This window comes from Hoplias malabaricus, chromosome X1 (assembly GCF_029633855.1).
Source record: "Hoplias malabaricus isolate fHopMal1 chromosome X1, fHopMal1.hap1, whole genome shotgun sequence".
Classification (NCBI taxonomy): domain Eukaryota; kingdom Metazoa; phylum Chordata; class Actinopteri; order Characiformes; family Erythrinidae; genus Hoplias; species Hoplias malabaricus.
The window spans coordinates 9,071,388-9,090,245 of record NC_089818.1 but is presented as its reverse complement, the minus strand read 5'-3'; the positions used below and the strand labels follow the sequence as shown (position 1 = coordinate 9,090,245).

General features: G+C 45.0%; 1 protein-coding gene across 2 annotated transcripts; it reads left to right on the top strand.

Moving 5' to 3' along the window:
- Positions 1-12,003: 12,003 nt before the first annotated feature.
- Positions 12,004-18,480, top strand: LOC136675862 (transgelin-like). Of its 2 annotated transcripts, XM_066652645.1 has the most exons (6): positions 12,004-12,179; positions 14,657-14,699; positions 16,107-16,298; positions 16,828-16,999; positions 17,426-17,528; positions 17,737-18,480. In XM_066652645.1, the coding sequence occupies exons 2-6, from the start codon at positions 14,688-14,690 to the stop codon at positions 17,882-17,884; spliced, it is 627 nt and encodes a 208-aa protein (XP_066508742.1). In that variant the 5' UTR covers positions 12,004-12,179; positions 14,657-14,687; the 3' UTR covers positions 17,885-18,480. The 2 variants fall into 2 exon arrangements, with proteins under 2 accessions (XP_066508742.1, XP_066508743.1); XM_066652646.1 differs by lacking the exon at positions 14,657-14,699 and having other exon boundaries at positions 12,016-12,179; positions 17,737-18,478.
- The last annotated feature ends 378 nt before the right edge of the window (positions 18,481-18,858 follow it).

Genomic DNA, 18,858 nt, shown 5'->3' with positions numbered 1-18,858 from the left:
TCTTGCCGCGCGTTACTGTGGACACCCGTTTTCAGACAGGTCCGCCCCCCTCAAGTCGCTATTGGCTCTCAGTTGAAATGGGCGGGGACAACTTGAGCTCAAGTTAAAGACCCAGTGTAACTCCAGTGTAACTCAAGTGGTTAGGCTTGTCAACATGTCCGTGTGGTGATATTGTTACGGAACAATTTGCATTTGAGAGAAATAAGCGGTCAGGCTCACAGCTGAGCATCTCCATTTTTGAACTTGCAAACAGACGGACGGAAGCAGCCAGCATCCTCTGTTTGCTTCTTTGTTATATTTACATACTAAAAAAATATATATATATATATTTATATATACATACATTTTCAACAAATATAAAAAAAGCTGCACAAAATATCTGAAACTTTGAAAGAGTTTTGCACTTAGTTTGAGTTGGAAAATCAACTAAAAAAACATTTTCTTTATAGACATCACAAAATGTCTGTCTTTCTGTAACTGCTTATCTACTTCAGGTTCGCCATAGGTCTGGAACCTTCCCAGAATCATTGGGTGCAAGGCGACACACATTCAAACATTCACATTTATGGACACTTTTAAGTAGCCAATCCACTTATCAACGTTTGTTAACGGAAACCCACACAGACACAGGGAGAACACACCACACTCCTTACAGACAGTCACCCGGAGGAAACCCACGCAGACACAGGGAGAACACACCACACTCCTCACCGACAGTCACCCAGAGGAAACCCACACAGACACAGGGAGAACACACCACACTCCTCACAGACAGTCACCCGGAGGAAACCCACGCAGACACAGGGAGAACACACCACACCCCTCACAGACAGTCACCCGGAGGAAACCCACGCAGACACAGGGAGAACACACCACACCGCTCACAGACAGTCACCCGGAGGAAACCCATGCAGACACAGGGAGAACACACCACACCCCTCACAGACAGTCACCCGGAGGAACCCTACACAGACACAGGGAGAACACACCACACTCCTCACAGACAGTCACCCGGAGGAAACCCACGCAGACACAGGGAGAACACACCACACCGCTCACAGACAGTCACCCGGAGGAAACCCACGCAGACACAGAGAGAACACACCACACTCCTCACAGACAGTCACCCGGAGGAACCCTACACAGACACAGGGAGAACACACCACACTCCTCACAGACAGTCACCCGGAGGAAACCCACACAGACACAGGGAGAACACACCACACTCCTCACAGACAGTCACCCGGAGGAAACCCATGCAGACACAGGGAGAACACACCACACCCCTCACAGACAGTCACCCGGAGGAAACCCACGCAGACACAGGGAGAACACACCACACCGCTCACAGACAGTCACCCGGAGGAAACCCACGCAGACACAGGGAGAACACACCACACTCCTCACAGACAGTCACCCGGAGGAAACCCACGCAGACACAGGGAGAACACACCACACCGCTCACAGACAGTCACCCGGAGGAAACCCACGCAGACACAGAGAGAACACACCACACTCCTCACAGACAGTCACCCGGAGGAACCCTACACAGACACAGGGAGAACACACCACACTCCTCACAGACAGTCACCCGGAGGAAACCCACACAGACACAGGGAGAACACACCACACTCCTCACAGACAGTCACCCGGAGGAAACCCATGCAGACACAGGGAGAACACACCACACCCCTCACAGACAGTCACCCGGAGGAAACCCACGCAGACACAGGGAGAACACACCACACCGCTCACAGACAGTCACCCGGAGGAAACCCACGCAGACACAGGGAGAACACACCACACTCCTCACAGACAGTCACCCGGAGGAACCCTACACAGACACAGGGAGAACACACTACACTCCTCACAGACAGTCACCCGGAGGAAACCCACGCAGACACAGGGAGAACACACCACACCCCTCACAGACAGTCACCCGGAGGAAACCCACGCAGACACAGGGAGAACACACCACACCGCTCACAGACAGTCACCCGGAGGAAACCCACGCAGACACAGGGAGAACACACCACACCCCTCACAGACAGTCACCCAGAGGAAACCCACGCAGACACAGGGAGAACACACCACACCCCTAACAGACAGTCACCTGGAGGAAACCCACGCAGACACAGGGAGAACACACTACACCCCTCACAGACAGTCACCCGGAGGAAACCCACGCAGACACAGGCAGAACACACTACACTCCTTACAGATATTCACCCGGAGCGGGAATTGAACCCACAACCACAGAACCCTGCAGCCGTGTGTCTGGTGCTCTGTCCAGGGTGTGTTCCTGCATTGTGCCCAGTGAATTCTGGGTAGGCAAGATGAATGAATGAAATCCTGGATTCCTGGTTGTTTAATGAGCTCGTATCTAATTTCTCAATGACGTCCATTCCCAGTGCAAATATGTGTATGGGTGGGGTTAGAAACTGACAACAGAGGCAATGGATTAAATTGAGCCCAAAGCAAACCAACCCCATCACTATTCACTGCTTGTGACTTTTATGGTCATTCTGGTTTTATGAGCTCTGTGATGCATCGGGAGTTCGTTGCAATGTTCTTAGCTCATGGTGACCCCCGCATAGTTCTGATTCCGCTGTATACAAACAAAGCAATCCAGGCCTGTTCTGTCAGTTTATCAACATCTGTTTTTGAAGGATGCCACTACACTGTTTGTTATGCATGCGGTAAATCACTGCCAGACCTTTCCTAGATCACAGTCTAAGACATTCCACATTAAGTGTGGCCTTTACTCTAATCAGGGACCCCCTGGGACCTCAGTAGTTTAAAGGGAACCAAAAAAGGGAACATGTGGCCAAGAACGCACTGACAACCGATTTGTCATTTAACAGCCAATCAGGAAGAGGAAAGGGAAACTACAGCAATTTTTGAACATTTATCCATCATCATATTCAGAGCATCAGATGTGTCTTCCGCTGTGTAGAACACTGTTAGGGAGGTTGTCTTCCTTTGCAGCAGAAACAGCTTCTATGCTTCGGGGCCTGCTTCACACTAGAGGATGGAAGGGGATCAAATGACTGATGTTGGATGACAAGTCCTGGATCAAAACTCATCCCAAAGGTAAAACATGGCGCTTCATCGCTCCAGAGAACACAGCTCCTCCACTTTACAACCCGCTGGGCTCTTCACACCGCCCTAGCCCATCGTGACCTTAGGCTCAGGTGTGGCTGTCTATGCCAATGTTTTTCTTTGAGCATATTCCGGGTGCACGTTAAAGTTGTATCCAAAGATTTTGGCCATATGTCAGAGAATGTGTAGAGCTGAGGGGTGTCTCTGGCTTTCAGAAGGCTCTGAAAAAATGGAGTACGTTGGGCCTGGCTTATATTTCTGGGCTTGAAAACGCAAGGGCAGGGATCCAGGAGCTGTCCGATCTTGCTACTCCAAGGAGCAGTGCTTTAAAAGCTTTAGGCAAGTCTTCTGAAGAATGCAGCTGTCTGCATAGTTTACAGATGTGCAGACATATGGGTTCATGTTGTGCTTTCAGTGTTTTAGAAAGAAATATAAACTATGTTATTTATTTATACATGTAACTGAATTAAATCCTTTGTATAGGACATCATTTATTAAAATAAAAAGTTATAGAGACATAGAGATGAGGATTTGATGGCATTCTGTCTTGAGAGAGTTACAGAAACCGTGTACTGGTTTTGTTTGATAAGTACTGGGTCACGAATCTGCTTCAAGGGATTGGCATAAGGACACATCCCAGCGCTGGGGCGTTTAATACACGTTTAGCCTGTGCTTGGTGTTGGGCATTGTGAGCTTAAGCTCATGTGCAGCTGCTCTGTTTGTATTTGCACAATGGCAAGGTAAGGGCAGCCATGGCCTAAAGGTTAAAGAAGAAGGCTTGGCTTTGGAAGGCTCTCAGTTCAATCACTCCAGTTAAAAAAAACAAAACAAAAAAAAACAGCACTTTCTGCTCCTTCAACATCCATCTCTGAATCCTCAATTGCTCATCAGGCACTGTGCCTTCCACTCCAGGTGTGCGTTTGTGGTTGTGGTTGTGTGTGTGCGTTTTGTAGTATAGATGGGTTAAAAGGAGTCTTGGTTTCATTCATTCATTCATTCATTATCTGTAACCACTTATCCAATTCAGGGTCGCGGTGGGTCCAGAGCCTGCCTGGAATCATTGGGCGCAAGGCGGAAATACACCCTTGAGGGGGCACCAGTCCTTCACAGGGCAACATACACTCACACATTCACTCACACGTTGGTCGCCAATCCACCTACCAACGTGTGTTTTTGGACTGTGGGAGGGAGCCGGAGCACCAGGAGAAAACCCATGCAGACACAGGGAGAACACACCACACTCCTCACAGAGAGTCACCCGGAGGAAACCCACGCAGACACAGGGAGAACACACCACACTCCTCACAGATAGTCACCCGGAGGAAACCCACGCAGACACAGAGAGAACACAACACACCACACTCCTCACAGACAGTCACCCAGAGGAAACCCACGCAGACACAGAGAGAACACACCACACTCCTCACAGACAGTCACCCAGAGGAAACCCACGCAGACACAGAGAGAACACACCACACTCCTCACAGGCAGTCACCCGGAGGAAACCCACGCCGTAACAGAGAGAACACACCACACTCCTCACAGATAGTCACCCGGAGGAAACCCACGCAGACACAGGGAGAACACACCACACTCCTCACAGATAGTCACTCGGAGGAAACCCACGCAGACACAGAGAGAACACACCACACTCCTCACAGACAGTCACCCAGAGGAAACCCACGCAGACACAGAGAGAACACACCACACTCCTCACAGGCAGTCACCCGGAGGAAACCCACGCAGACACAGAGAGAAAACACCACACTCCTCACAGACAGTCACCCGGAGGAAACCCACGCAGACACAGAGAGAACACACCACACTCCTCACAGACAGTCACCCGGAGCGGGAATCGAACCCACAACCTCCAGGTCCCTGGAGCCGTGTGACTGTGACACTACCTGCTGCGCCACCGTGCCGCAGTCTTGATTTCCCCAAGTGGTTGTATAAAAGATCACTTCTTCTTTTTCTGTGTCTTGTTGTTGTTGCTGCTGTTGTTGCCCTTGTTCTTACATTACATTACATTTATATAGTGCTTTTCACAAACCCAAGGTCACTTTACAATGTTTCGGGGGAAAAAAATGAAATCAGAATAGAGGGTGTGAAAGCATTCCGAAAATGTCCAGTTTTAAGGTGGTATGCTCCTTTAAATACGCAACAACATCTGACTGATATTGACGTGAATGGCATTGTTTGACATCAGACTTCATGCAAATGACTAACGCACGAATCACTGGCCTGAATCTCCTCCTGAAGTCAAGCGCAACCAAACATTACGGCCGTGGTTTAGAGGACTCTTCCAAAGCTTTATTATCTGCAGTTGTCTCTTGCCGTGTGTCACTGCGTCTTGCAACATGTGAGGAAGTGACTTCACTGCCTTTCCTTCTCATACATTTCCTTTTTGCACTAATCTGAGTCTTGTACCATTTCTTGTGACACAAGAAAGAAAAGAATGAAACGAATGACCATTAACAAAAGTAAACCTGGACTAAGGAGGCAGAACTAATCATCCAGCATCATATCTGACCTCACTCATTCTATTCTGTTGTCAGTACAATGGGGCGGTCAGTCTAAACTCATCATGACAGATATAAATACAGAATACTATAATGCTCTAGCACCTGAAGCATTCTACAGAGATGGAGCACCATCCATTCACATTTACAATAAGTTGGCTGAATACCACTGAATCCTCACTGCAATGTTTCATCATCCAGTCCAAAGCCTTCCGAGAAAGAGCACCCTATTTATCTCAGAAATAGAAATTGAACAAGCAAGTGTCCCCAAACTTTTGGACATTCAGCTCATCTGAAGTGAGCCACTTCTATTCCCCGATGACCTACATGTGGCCATTTATCTCCATGTCATTTTCTCGCACACTAATCAAACACAAAGAATTCATTGTTGGAAATAACGTGAATACAGCCTCTGGAGCCGGACCCTCACTGCTGTGTTTCCTGGGCAACAGCGCTGAACATATTCTACTCCAGTTCCTCCATATGTTGGAGCATAAACACATTAGTTATCTCTGCTGTTGTTTTTTCACAAAGCCACATCTGGACTTTCAAACCAGTTTTGGGGGAATCTGGTCTGGTGTTGTGGATGATGCCCTTAAAGGAACACTAGGTAACATTTGTGTGTTTTGGTTTCCACACCTCCTCCAAAAGATACACAGTGTAGTTTCTGTGGTGCTCAGAGTAGCAATAACAGAGATGCCGTTCTCCCTATTACAGCATCACAAATATTTTTTTAAGCTGTAATTTTAAACGTGTAAGTACGACGTATTGTTCCTTTAAGCATCCCATTTTGTAAGCAGTCCTTGTCTATGGAGGTTATACAAGCTGTGAATGCAGTATCCACAAAAGGAGCCCTAGGAACTAGCAACCGTTCGGTCCCAAGGGTGCTTCTCTATCCTTTAGGCTATGGCTGTCTCCTGTGTTGTGGGGGAGAGTGTGAACACAGTCCTCATCTACCAGAAATGATGCAATCTAGAGTCACACGTCTGGGGAATTCACAAGGGTCGGCAAAGGGTGCAAAGAGGGCTGCAACACATTCGTGATCGTGGTGTGAATCTCTCTGAGGAGCTCCACTTGAGGAACTGTGGGTTTGTCTGAAGAGCAAAGTATAAAAGCTGAATGCTGCCATCTAGTGATGAGTGGTCTTCTTCATCCCAGCTGCAAAAACCTGCACAGCCTTGTTAAAGAACTCAGCAGCATTTCTGTAAAGAGTTGATGAATGGCTTTCTCCTTGTGTAATAAAGATTCAAGGTCAAATAAGTGACAAAGGCTTTCCAAAGTACTCCCGCTGCAGTGTCATCTGAGGACTAGATGGTCCCACACAATGGTGGTATTTTATACTCAACTGATTACATTGGAATAGTTAAAAATGGTGGTGCCTGAATTCACTATTACTTTGTCCACCCATGTTTAGCCTGTGACATCTATAGTGCAGTCTAATGCTGCTCTGCTTGATGTAGATGTTGGTCCAACACGTCCTCTAGAAGCGAGAGGGTCAAAAGTAGATACAAATGTAATCAGAACATGAAGAACATATGAAGGTCATCAGAGAAACAAGAGAGCAATGAGAAAACGATTTAGGAGCAAACCCTGAGCTCCTGCATCTTCATGAATTTTAGACAGCAAGTAAACAAACAAATCTAATTTCACCGGTGTTTGTTTGTGTGGCTATGGATTACCAGACTGGGATGAAGTCAACAATCATCAAATCACTGCGTTTAAAGAGCCCACAGCATGGAGAACTCTGAATGTCCTCACTTTTCAGATTCAGGACAGAACTTTACTCTAGACCTCCGTTCCCTACACAGACTCCAAGGCTGTTTCTTCCATAACTTGTTTGACCAAAGAAGGGTGGGTCCACGTTGTGAGTCTTGGTTCCTTCCAGTGTTTCTTCCTCCAGCTTCAAGGGAGTTTTCCTTGCCACTGTCATATTTATCTGCTCACTTGGGATTATTAATTATAATTTTGTTTTAGTTCTTAATTACTGTAAAGGTGCTTTGTGACATCATCATGTCGTAAAAAGCACTATAAAAGTAAACTTGACTTGACATTACTTTTTATGCACGGAACGGTGGTGCAGCAGGTAGTGTCGCAGTCACACGGCTCCAGGGACCAGGAGGTTGTGGGTTCTAGTCTCGCTCCGGGTGACTGTCTGTGAGGAGTGTGGTGTGTTCTCTCTGTGTCTGCGTGGGTTTCCTCTGGGTGACTGTCTGTGAGGAGTGTGGTGTGTTCTCCCTGTGTCTGCGTGGGTTTCCTCCGGGTGACTGTCTGTGAGGAGTGTGGTGTGTTCTCTCTGTGTCTGTGTGGGTTTCCTCCGGGTGCTCCGGTTTCCTCCCACAGTCCAAAAACACACGTTGGTAGGTGGATTGGCGACTCAAAAGTGTCCGTAGGTGTGAGTGTGTGAGTGTAAGTGTGTTGCCCTGTGAAGGACTGGCGCCCCCTCCAGGGTGTATTTCCGCCTTGCACCCAATGATTCCAGATAGGCTCTGTACCCACCACGACCCTGAACTGGATAAGTAAAATTATTTCAAAAACCTTAAAATGTACAGATCACAGACCTAGCCAATAGCTTGTTATGAATTTACTGTTTGTGATGTAACAAAAACAAACAGATTTGCATAGAGTCACCCATATTTAGCCTCAGCATTTTTACAAACACAGTCAAGTGGGGATGTGACAACATTGGACATTATTTCTATGAATTTTGTCACTTACAGGTTCAAGTGAATGAACAAATCTCAGATAATACAGAAAAATGGCTTGTAGTTTTGAGACTCAAACCATGATGCCTTCCTAAAATACAATTTATTGTATCTACCAACAGGTGGCGATAGAGGCTTTTAATGAAGAAGAAAACGGCTTCGGTAACTGGTGGACCACAACGACCAAAACATTGGAAAACATATATGGTCTGTTTTTATCATTTTCAGAGGACGCCAATGTGGAATTTTTTCTATTATATTATTTTACTATTATAATTCTGTAATTATGAATTATTTTTAATGAGAGTCCATAAGCCAAGTGATAGATAAAATCAGAAACACCATAATAGTGAAGGCCATTGACGGTGCCCCAGTACTGAAACATGAACCAGATGGTGTGGTGTAGGATCAGAGGATGAGGAAGAGGTTCACAATGAGTAACTATTTTGTCCTGGTACATGTTTTAGCACAGGTTCACTGTTCGGGGCCATTATGGTAATGAGCAAGTTCATTATGTGATATTTAGCTTGGGCCTCTGCAAAATTTGCTTTTGGATTAAAGGATGAGAGAGAGAGAGAGAGAGAGAGAGAGAGAGAGAGAAAGAGAGAGCGAGAGAGACATATACACACACACAGAGAGAGAGAAAGCAAGAGAGAGAGAGAAAGCGTGAGAGAGACAGAGAGTGCGAGACATACACACACAGAAAGAGAGAGAGAAAGCAAGAGAGTAAGAGAGAGAGAAAGCAAGAGAGAGAAAGAGTGAGAGAGACAGAGAGAGTGCGAGAGAGACAGAGAATGCGGGAGAGAGAAAAAGAGAGAGACACAGAGAGAGAGAGTGTGAGAGAGAGAGAGAAAGAGAGCGTGTGAGAGAGAGACACAAGAAAAAGAATGAAAACATTTTTTTCCTCTCGTAGGTCAAACCTGCCACAACTAATCTCTCCAGAAACCCATGACTGTGTTTCGAAGCCTCCTACAGAAGCTGGGGTGTGTGGATCTCTGTCTGAGCTTCTGAAGGAACCTCCACAATAATAATCACTCTTTTTCCTACTTTTTTGTCCTAGGGTCTCATATTTGTCCACTGAGAATCTACAGACTGTACTCTGAGAGACAACATACTGAACTTGGGAATAGCTCCTGTCTCAAAATGTCCAGTTTAGTGGCTTCAATGGATGCTCCTTCTTTCACAAAACTATAAAATGTTCTTTAATAATTATACAACAGTCCATTTTTAATAAACATAGTATTTGCACTGTTTTTAAAAGACTTGGAAAAGATGAAGGATATTGTAATATATACACTTTGATTATGCAGGCAATCTGGCAATCGATTCTTCATTAGCCTTTTCATCTGGAGAGGTTGCCATAGCAATCTCCTACCAGTCCATGTCCTCCAGCAGATGCCGTGATGACATGTTTATAAACCACTTTTATAATTAGTGAACTATACACCCATAGTTAATACTTCCAATTAAATTGACTGTGGTATTAAGTGGTATTAAGCCCTGCCTTTGGGATGAGTTGGAGTGTTGTGTTTGATCCAGAACTAATCCTCCAACATCAGCACCTGACCCCACTAATGTTCTCACGGCTGAGCCACAGCGACCCTGAACTAGTCATGTGTTTAAAGACAGTGAATGAATGTACTTTCAAAGGTTTTCCAACATACTCCCCAGCCCTCGTGGCTATATTTATCACAGTCGTGTGGCTGTATCTCATGCAGTGTTGTCTGAGGGCTAGAAGGTCACAAGATTTCCTGAATCTTTCCCAGTTTTATGGATGGTAGACTGGAGTCGCCAATCCACCTACCAACGTATGTTTTTGGACTGTGGGAGGAAACCGGAGCACCCGGAGGAAACCCACGCAGACACAGGGAGAACACACCACACTCCTCACAGACAGTCACCCGGAGGAAACCTACACAGACACAGAGAAAACACACCACACTCCTCACAGACAGTCACCCGGAGGAAACCCACGCAGACACAGAGAGAACACACCACACTCCTCACAGACAGTCACCCGGAGGAAACCCACGCAGACACAGGGAGAACACACCACACTCCTCACAGACAGTCACCCGGAGGAAACCCACGCAGACACAGAGAGAACACACCAACTCCTCACAGTCACCCGGAGGAAACCCACGCAGACACAGAGAGAACACACCACACTCCTCACAGACAGTCACCCGGAGGAAACCCACGCAGACACAGAGAGAACACACCACACTCCTCACAGACAGTCACCCGGAGGAAACCCACGCAGACACAGAGAGAACACGCCACACTCCTCACAGACAGTCACCCGGAGGAAACCCACGCAGACACAGAGAGAACACGCCAACTCCTCACAGACAGTCACCCGGAGGAAACCCACGCAGACACAGAGAGAACACACCAACTCCTCACAGACAGTCACCCGGAGGAAACCCACGCAGACACAGAGAGAACACACCAACTCCTCACAGACAGTCACCCGGAGCGGGAATCGAACCCACAACCTCCAGGTCCCTGGAGCTGTGTGACCTGCTGCGCCACCGTGCTGCCCTCTTAGCAATCTTGTGTTTAGAAATGTTTGTTTTCATCTATTTGACAAGTCCCTCACCAAGTTTGTCGCATAAAAGTAGTGCGACATACCCCTTATTTTCTAAATCGCAGACACACACATTCAACAGTGGCCTTGTGAAACTTGGGAAACTGCATGTATTCAAACACTCTTCCCAGATGGGAGTCATTACTGTAGAATTATTGCAGCTTCTACATTCAATGCACTTTTGATGAGCTTCACTCCCACGAATCTGGCTTGTTCCTGAGGACCTCAGACCCACCTCACTGTGTCTACAAAGCTATGCACTTTCACGGCCTTCAGCGTTCACATATTCACACCGGGTGGGAGTGTGTACATAAAAGGCCTTGTTAGCGTCTGCGTTGTTGAGGAGTCATTAGTAATTCATCATGATCATGTTCTTCGTGTTCTCCTTCCCATACCTTCATTCCATCCTTGTTTCTCGCTCTCTGAGCCAAATCCTTCCTAGACACTTCCTTCAGGAAGACTTCAGTGAGTGTGAACTTTACCACCTTCTAAAATATGATCAAACCATTGGCAATTCTTTCTTTCTCCCTGATACCTTTTGTTCCTGATGTTTATAACCATTGTCCAGTATGGATCTACCCTTTCCAACCATGTCACCGTCCTTCTAATGAACCTTCACCAGAAGACCCTTCTCCAACAGTGTTTCCAAGCCTCTGAAGTGTTTTTTGTTGCATACTTTTTGCCAGTTTCATTCCTTTAACCTCCTCCACCACTTATGAGTTGTTGTCTTTATCTCTCTTTTTTAATCAGTTGCCCTTCTATCTCTCCTTTTTACCCTCTCCCATCCATGCCTCGGCTCTCCTCTCGCCTGAGCTGATGAAGTGCTGTAGCGAGGTATTTGGAGAATTCCTCTCTCTGACCAAAGCAAAAGTTCCTTGGCCAAAGCTCCCGTGTACTTCCCAAAGCCCTTCCCAAATAAGGCTTCCCTTTCTTCAACAGAGGAGGAGGAAAAAACACACAGAGGCAGGCAGACAGAGGGAGGGAGAGCGTGCAGAAGAGGAAGGGTTAGAGGAAAAAGGCCATGTCCTTTTAAGGCTAGAGTTTCCTCTCCCTCTCTCTGTCCATCCACAGCTCTGCTCTTGTCGCTAGTTCTCGAATGGTGAAGTCATTGCGGCTCTCCTACTTTTGAGCTCGTACTTCTCGGAGGGAGGACTCCGCGGCCGCATAAAACACTCCCGCCCAGAGTCGCACGCACATATACCCACACGCGCACACACACGCCTTCCTGAGCGGAGGACAGAGCCTTCATCCGTATACGTCTCCACAGTGAGTATGGCTTTCTTATCTTATAAAAGCCTGACAGATATGCTTTTCCAAATTTGTGGATCAAGGACCTATGGGTTTACAGTGTGTCCAGAAAGACGAGGGTTTTTTGTGAGTCTTTCACTACATGTCCAAGTATTTGTAGACAATTTGGACACTTTGTACAGTGTACTTCTGCGCACGAGGCAACCGTTGGATGGAGGGTTTCTTTTTCCCAGAGTGATGGAGCTCCATCCGATAATTCTGGGTTGAGCTGGAGTGACGTACGTGATCCAGAAGTCATCGTTTAACATCAACCCGACCTCCAGTGTCTACAAACCTTTGGCCATGTAGTTGTCCCTGGAAAATGACCCAACTTCCCATGTAGTGGGTTCCTTTTAAAACAGTGGTTCTCAGAAAGGTCCTAAGGGAACCGGGATGGTCCATGTTTTTGTTCTATCCCTATTCAAGCTCCTCTAGGGGTTCCCCGAGGAGCAGTTGGAGAACCACTGTGGAAAAGAACCCGAAACAGTGTACCATCAGCACCAACTTGTAATATTTATCGGGGGAAGTGTCTATATTTATACTCTTTAATATCATTCGTTCAATGGAAATGTTATATAAGATTTAAATTAGCAAAGGGATATATTCTTTAAGCAGTAGAACTGTAGATAAACTTGTTAATCTACTCAATAACAGCCTCTAGAAATGTGACCCCATGACTTTTTCCTACTTTTTGAATGTATTTAATGGAACTAACACTACACAGGCTACAATAGTTGGAACCCTGTCAGCTCTGCAATGTTAAATACACTCTGGCAGCTACTGGGATAAACATGCCTTGTGGCACGGATGCAAATGACTGCCATAAAAGGACCTCAGCCAGGAATTAATTTGCCACTGAAGACTGTTCCACTTTAGTGAGGAATTGTGTTGATGCTGAGACTTTCACACACACACACACACTCAATCATCAGCCGTCGACACACAGTGTACACAGCTGGCTGGCTAAAGTAAACCTTACAACACTTTACAAGCTTCGAAAAGCAGATCTCCAAGGGTCTACGCCTGTATATCTTTAACCGCAGCCATTTGGAAGAACAAAAGTAAGACATTTAAAACCATTTATAGCCATTTAAAAAGCCCATATTCCCATTTTTCTTATTATCTTTTCTTCCCCAATGTCCAATTACAGTATCTGTTGTCTTTTATGCACCCAAAAGGGTTACAATTCATTTTAAATTCTCGTTTTCCACCCTTCCATAATCCCTAAAGTACTAAACATTACATTTTCTGTACTGTACCTTTAAAACCTATATGCAAATGACCACTTTTCTGATTGGTTTACTAGTACCTACTTCATTTAAAAAGTCATAAATGCCCAGAACCTACCAAAATCGGACTTTTATCCCTCGGCATTAAATGTGTGGGGCGGAATGGGTGGTTGAATAGAACATGTTCATGTTTGTGACATCACAAATGTGCTTTTTCAGATTTGTTTTATTAAAGAATTAATAATATTTTCTAAAACTACATTGGATTGAACCCAAAAAGCCAGTGTGTGATTCTGTAAGATATGTGCCCTTTAAAATTTATAAACGACAAGAACAAGTAGAAGGGAGTGTCTCTAGTAACGGAGCTACTCTGGAGTCTTTAAGTCCATCTGAGGATCTACTCTGACTTCAAATTACTAGCTTAAACGCCAGCAGTGGATGTAGGAAAGCTTTTTAAAGCAAGCTGGCAGCACAGCATCAGCAGAAACCCTGTAGTTTTGGCTCTACGACTAAGAGGTTTACCTGGAGCGGGCCAGGAGCTGTGGGTTGTGGCAGTACAGTAGCACTGAACAGTAATATCGAATGCCTCTGAAGTAGGGGTGGTAGATAAGGCCATTGTGGGTTGGCTGCAGTTCCAATTACATCAGAGTTTCAGTCCTGGTTCTCAGATTTTTCCTCCCTCCTCTGGCATAGCTGGCAGCTGCCCAGTCTGCTGCCATGACAGTGGAGGCAAAAATACAAAGCAATAAAATCAGAAAAAGGGCTTGGACATTCATGCTTCCACTTCACTCACACATCACGATAGCTTCCAAACCCAACAGGACATGACAGATGTTTTTCTACCTGCGCTTGCCTATGGGAACATAAAATGGTGTTAATTATACAGCTCATGAGAAGTCACATCTGGAGAAATGATCACATCTAAGGGGAAAAAAGGATCTCGACTAGGGTTAGAAATTTGGGGCATATACTAAAAACTACTGGGAAGTATAGTGAGGGCCTTCTATCCTAGTGACCGTCATACATTTTACTCCACTCACTCCAATATAGACTTGGGAGATGAGTTTGAAAGTATCCACGAGAACTTGTAATGCTTAATCACAATTAAAAATAATTTATCTTCCAACACGAGCGTCCACGTGGGTCTCAAGAGTTCTGATAAAGTTGGGTGACCATAATACAACAAAGGCTTGACTGTCAATATTCTTGCACACCTCTAACTTCCAGGCCCAGAGAGTGGTGGTGTCCCGACATCGAGATGGCAGCACAGGTGACAGTGCTGCTCACCACAGAGTTGCTACAGTGTGTGCTTGGCTGGTTGTGGTGAATACTGAGAAGTGAAAGTGGGAAAGTGTGTTTGTGCAGCCTTTAAAAGAACTTTCCATTGTACAGCTCTTCAGAGTTGATTCCCTTGAAAAACTCAAGGATCCAGAAACACGTTAATTTGAAAACACATTTCAAAATGGGTTCTGTGCAAATGAAAGTTCTTCAATTTAATTGTATATATTTGTTTTGGCAAAATCACACGTTTCATGCATGCTTTTTTTGCAAAAAATAGATGTGCGAATGCTGTAAATGTGGGGAAAAACATGGCTTTTGTGCTGAATGTATTCCATGGCTTTGTATCATTATGTAGAAGCTTTGTGTCCTCTTTTTGGCCGTTTTCCACTGAGACTGGCTTGAGGCTTAAGGGTTATTGTGTTTCAGCAGAAGAAACAGGGATTAGGAGCCGCTCATGGCGCAACAGTTCCAAACACTGCTAACTGAACGCTTTCTTTCACAGCTGTTGATTTAAGCAAACCAAGATGCAAATATCCTATCATCATTTTTTTATTAGCACTGGGTAATAAACTTCTATTCGCACTGTTAATTGACTGTTTGCAAGATTTTGCATCATACATCGCTAAGTTATTTTTGCTATGGCTAGGCTAGCTGGAGTTAGTACACTTGTGCTCACAGGCTAAATGTTGTCTTTGTTTTTACTAAATAACAGCAGAGAAATCACATAACTATTCCACAATACAGCGTCATTAATGTCTCCGCTTTAAAGGTTCCTGCTAACTACGTAGGAAGCTGCCTTCAGATTAGCTATTGCTAAAGCTAGTTCAGGCCAGTCAGCCATTTTAGACACCGAGTAGGACTCCTTGTTAACAAAGAATGGTATGTTAACTACTTGGATTCTTAATGATAAAATGATTCATAATATGATTCTGTTAACTTCTACCTTTTCATAGTTTCATAGTCTGCCTAGTTTAATCTAAAATCTTTCAGAGCTTCAGGAATAAAATAACAGCTGAGCCTCTAGCTGAGGCTAGCATGTTACTTTCCACCATTTCCTATTTTAATACTTCTGACAAATTTCCAGCCACTGCCATTCTCACTGCAGGTGTGTTATGAGGAGTTCAGAGTTCTTTGATTCTGTCTGAGGAGTGTCAGTCACAATTTTGCAAACAGTCAGTTTAACAATAGAATGGAATTAGTTACTCTACTGTTGCTAAGGCTCTTTCTCTGTTGGAAGCAGCTGGTGTCAGGTTAAAAAAAATACACTTTACAGTGTAAACACATGAGCACTGTTAAGATTTTATTGCACTTACATGACCAGCTATTCCAAAATGGATGGTTTATGGCCTTCTTTTTTTAAATCTTATCTCCATTTGCTTCTCACCGTGTGGCGCAGGGAACTCCAGGCATGGCCAACAAAGGTCCATCCTATGGGCTGAGTCGCCAGGTCCAGGATAAGATTGATAAGAAGTACGACCCTGACTTGGAAGGGCGTCTTGTGGAGTGGATCATGGCCCAGTTAGGTTCTGGAGTGGGCAAACCTGCAGAGGGCAAGCAGGGCTTCCAGGATTGGCTGAAAGATGGATGTGTGAGTGTACCTGCTGTTAACCTTGTATTAACATTACCCAGAATCCTGTTACAGTGGTAGGTTAATGCATCATGTTCAATGACTCTTATTGCTATAGTGCGGTGTGCTTACCTGAGCTGAGAATAAAACCCAAGTCTTCCGTGTAGAGGGCAGCATTGTCACTAACTCTCCTAGACCAACCCCTGTATTTGAACATGTCACTGATGACAGTGATGAGTAACACTGACTGACAGCATTTGTAAGGCTGCATTATACCTACATACTGGCCTTACATACCAACCAACAAGTGTCAAAAGTGAAGTGACCAAAAAAGGATAAAACAGCTGCTAACAATGAAGAAAATCTGAAAAATTAAATATGTGAGAAAATACATTTAATGTTTCTTCTAGTAAAATGAATGCAGCACAAACATAAGAGGAATATGAGGGTTAATAACTGAGGGTTTTGTGACCTATTAAAAGCTGCCCTTTTATATTATTGGGAAAGCATTAGTTATTTAGATATTAATCCTTCTCTTGATGTCCCTCAGGTCTTAAGCGAGCTCATCAACAGTCTCCATGATGGGGAAAAGCCAATAAAGAAGATCCAAAGCTCAACTATGGCCTTTAAACAGATGGAGCAGATTTCTCAGTTCCTGAGAGCAGCAGAGACATACGGCGTGACCAAAACTGACATTTTTCAGACCGTCGATCTCTGGGAAGGTGAGGAAACCAGCATTGAGACCATCAAGTTTTAAAATTCACATGTGGTTGAAGAAAAAGGAAAAAAATAAGCCAGAAACTTGCCAGTTTTATGTATCTTCTATAGCTCAATCTTTAACTTCAAAAAACCCAGATCTATAATGTCCAGATTTCCAAACAGTGTAACTGGTTGATTCTCTTGTTGGATCATAGCGGAGTTGGGAGGTAAGCTGATGTTTAAGGCCTTCCGTTTAGCCCCTGAAGGGGAAAGTTAGCCCTAGCAAGATATCAATGGAGGAACATGCTAAATGGATAATATTCTGTTGGACGTTTCAAGATAAACCTGTTTGTTTCCAATCAAAACTGAGATACTATGAAAGTCAGTATTCCTTTTGCCTCTTTGATCAGCCTAGTTTTCACCTCAAACCAACTTTTCTGTGTCTAAAGGAAAAGACTTGGCTGCGGTGCAGAGAACACTGATGGCCCTTGGAAGCATTGCTGTCACGAAGGACGACGGAACTTTCCGTGGAAACCCCGACTGGTTCTTCAAGTGAGTGGTGGCTGAATTTGCAAGACAACTGTCATGGCCGCCCCAGACCTAGTCCTGGAGATCTCTTATTCTCTCAGTTTGGAGCTAAATCCTGCAGATCTCCAGGATCAGGGCTATGCCGTCAGTCTGTGCAACTTTGCCAATGACATGTCTAAAGTACCCAAGTGGTGAATACAATTCAGGTTGTGCTGTTCTGTTTCCACTGCAGGAAAGCTCAAGAGAACCCTCGGGATTTCTCCGACGACCAGATGAAGTCAGGAAAGCATGTTATCGGCCTGCAGATGGGCTCCAACAAAGGGGCATCCCAAGCTGGAATGACAGGCTATGGTAGACCCAGGCAGATCATAAACAACTGAACCCACCCGCCCCTCTATTCCCACTTACTCCCCACCACAAAAGTGCCACTGGTAAATTGGGAATGTCCCAGTCTTATGTGTATATCCCAGCCAGTGTAGACAAAAACAGAACCAGAATTCACACACACAACTACTCACATAAAAACAAAACAATAAAAACGACAACAACAAAAAACACCATACCCGTTTTCTTCATTCCAAATCAGAATCGGCATTTCACTCATTGGTCTGGGACAACAAACAAGTCTGTATGAACAATTGTGTTACTGCAAATGCTGAATGAATCCCGGCTTGGCAATACAGCACACGGTTATTGTAAACCTTGGTTATGGCTTATACATCCTGATCCTCTCAACGAGAAATGGTGACAGCAAAACTATAAGAACTCTGCGACGTCTGCAATAACACTGATAATTTAGGGGACGTTTATTTGGCAGTAAAAGCTAAATACAAATAAAGATTTGCAAAAATGAGTTACACCAAGTTGTTGTAAGATTGGAATTAGTAATTTCTAAAATGTGAGGCTGTTTCTCTGTCTGACGCATAGCACAAGTGCAGCCTTGTATTTTTGTATTTTGTCTTATTAAAGGATGAATCAAAAAGACGTTTACTGCTCTTTCTTAAAGGGAACACAGTCTGGGGGTCAAAATATCACAAGGATCAAACACCACAGCGAGGTCTATGATAAGCCGCACACATTTCACCCCGGAGCAAGCAGCAGAGCCAAGTGAGGCACAAGCAAGCTCTTGTTTGAGCTGTGTCTGCTTGGTTTGCTTCCTTCTCTGCTCTCGTATTTGTAGTTTTGGGCTATTAGAGATCTGTCTTGGTGCTCTCACATAAATGCAGGTCCAGCCCTGTGATTGGAGAGACTCGGATAAGGGGGCGGGGCAATTCTAAAGTCTCTTCGCTAGGGTTAGCCCATGTTTTTTGACTGGGCTAGGTGGTCTTGTTTCACAGTGTGTGGGTTGGTGGGC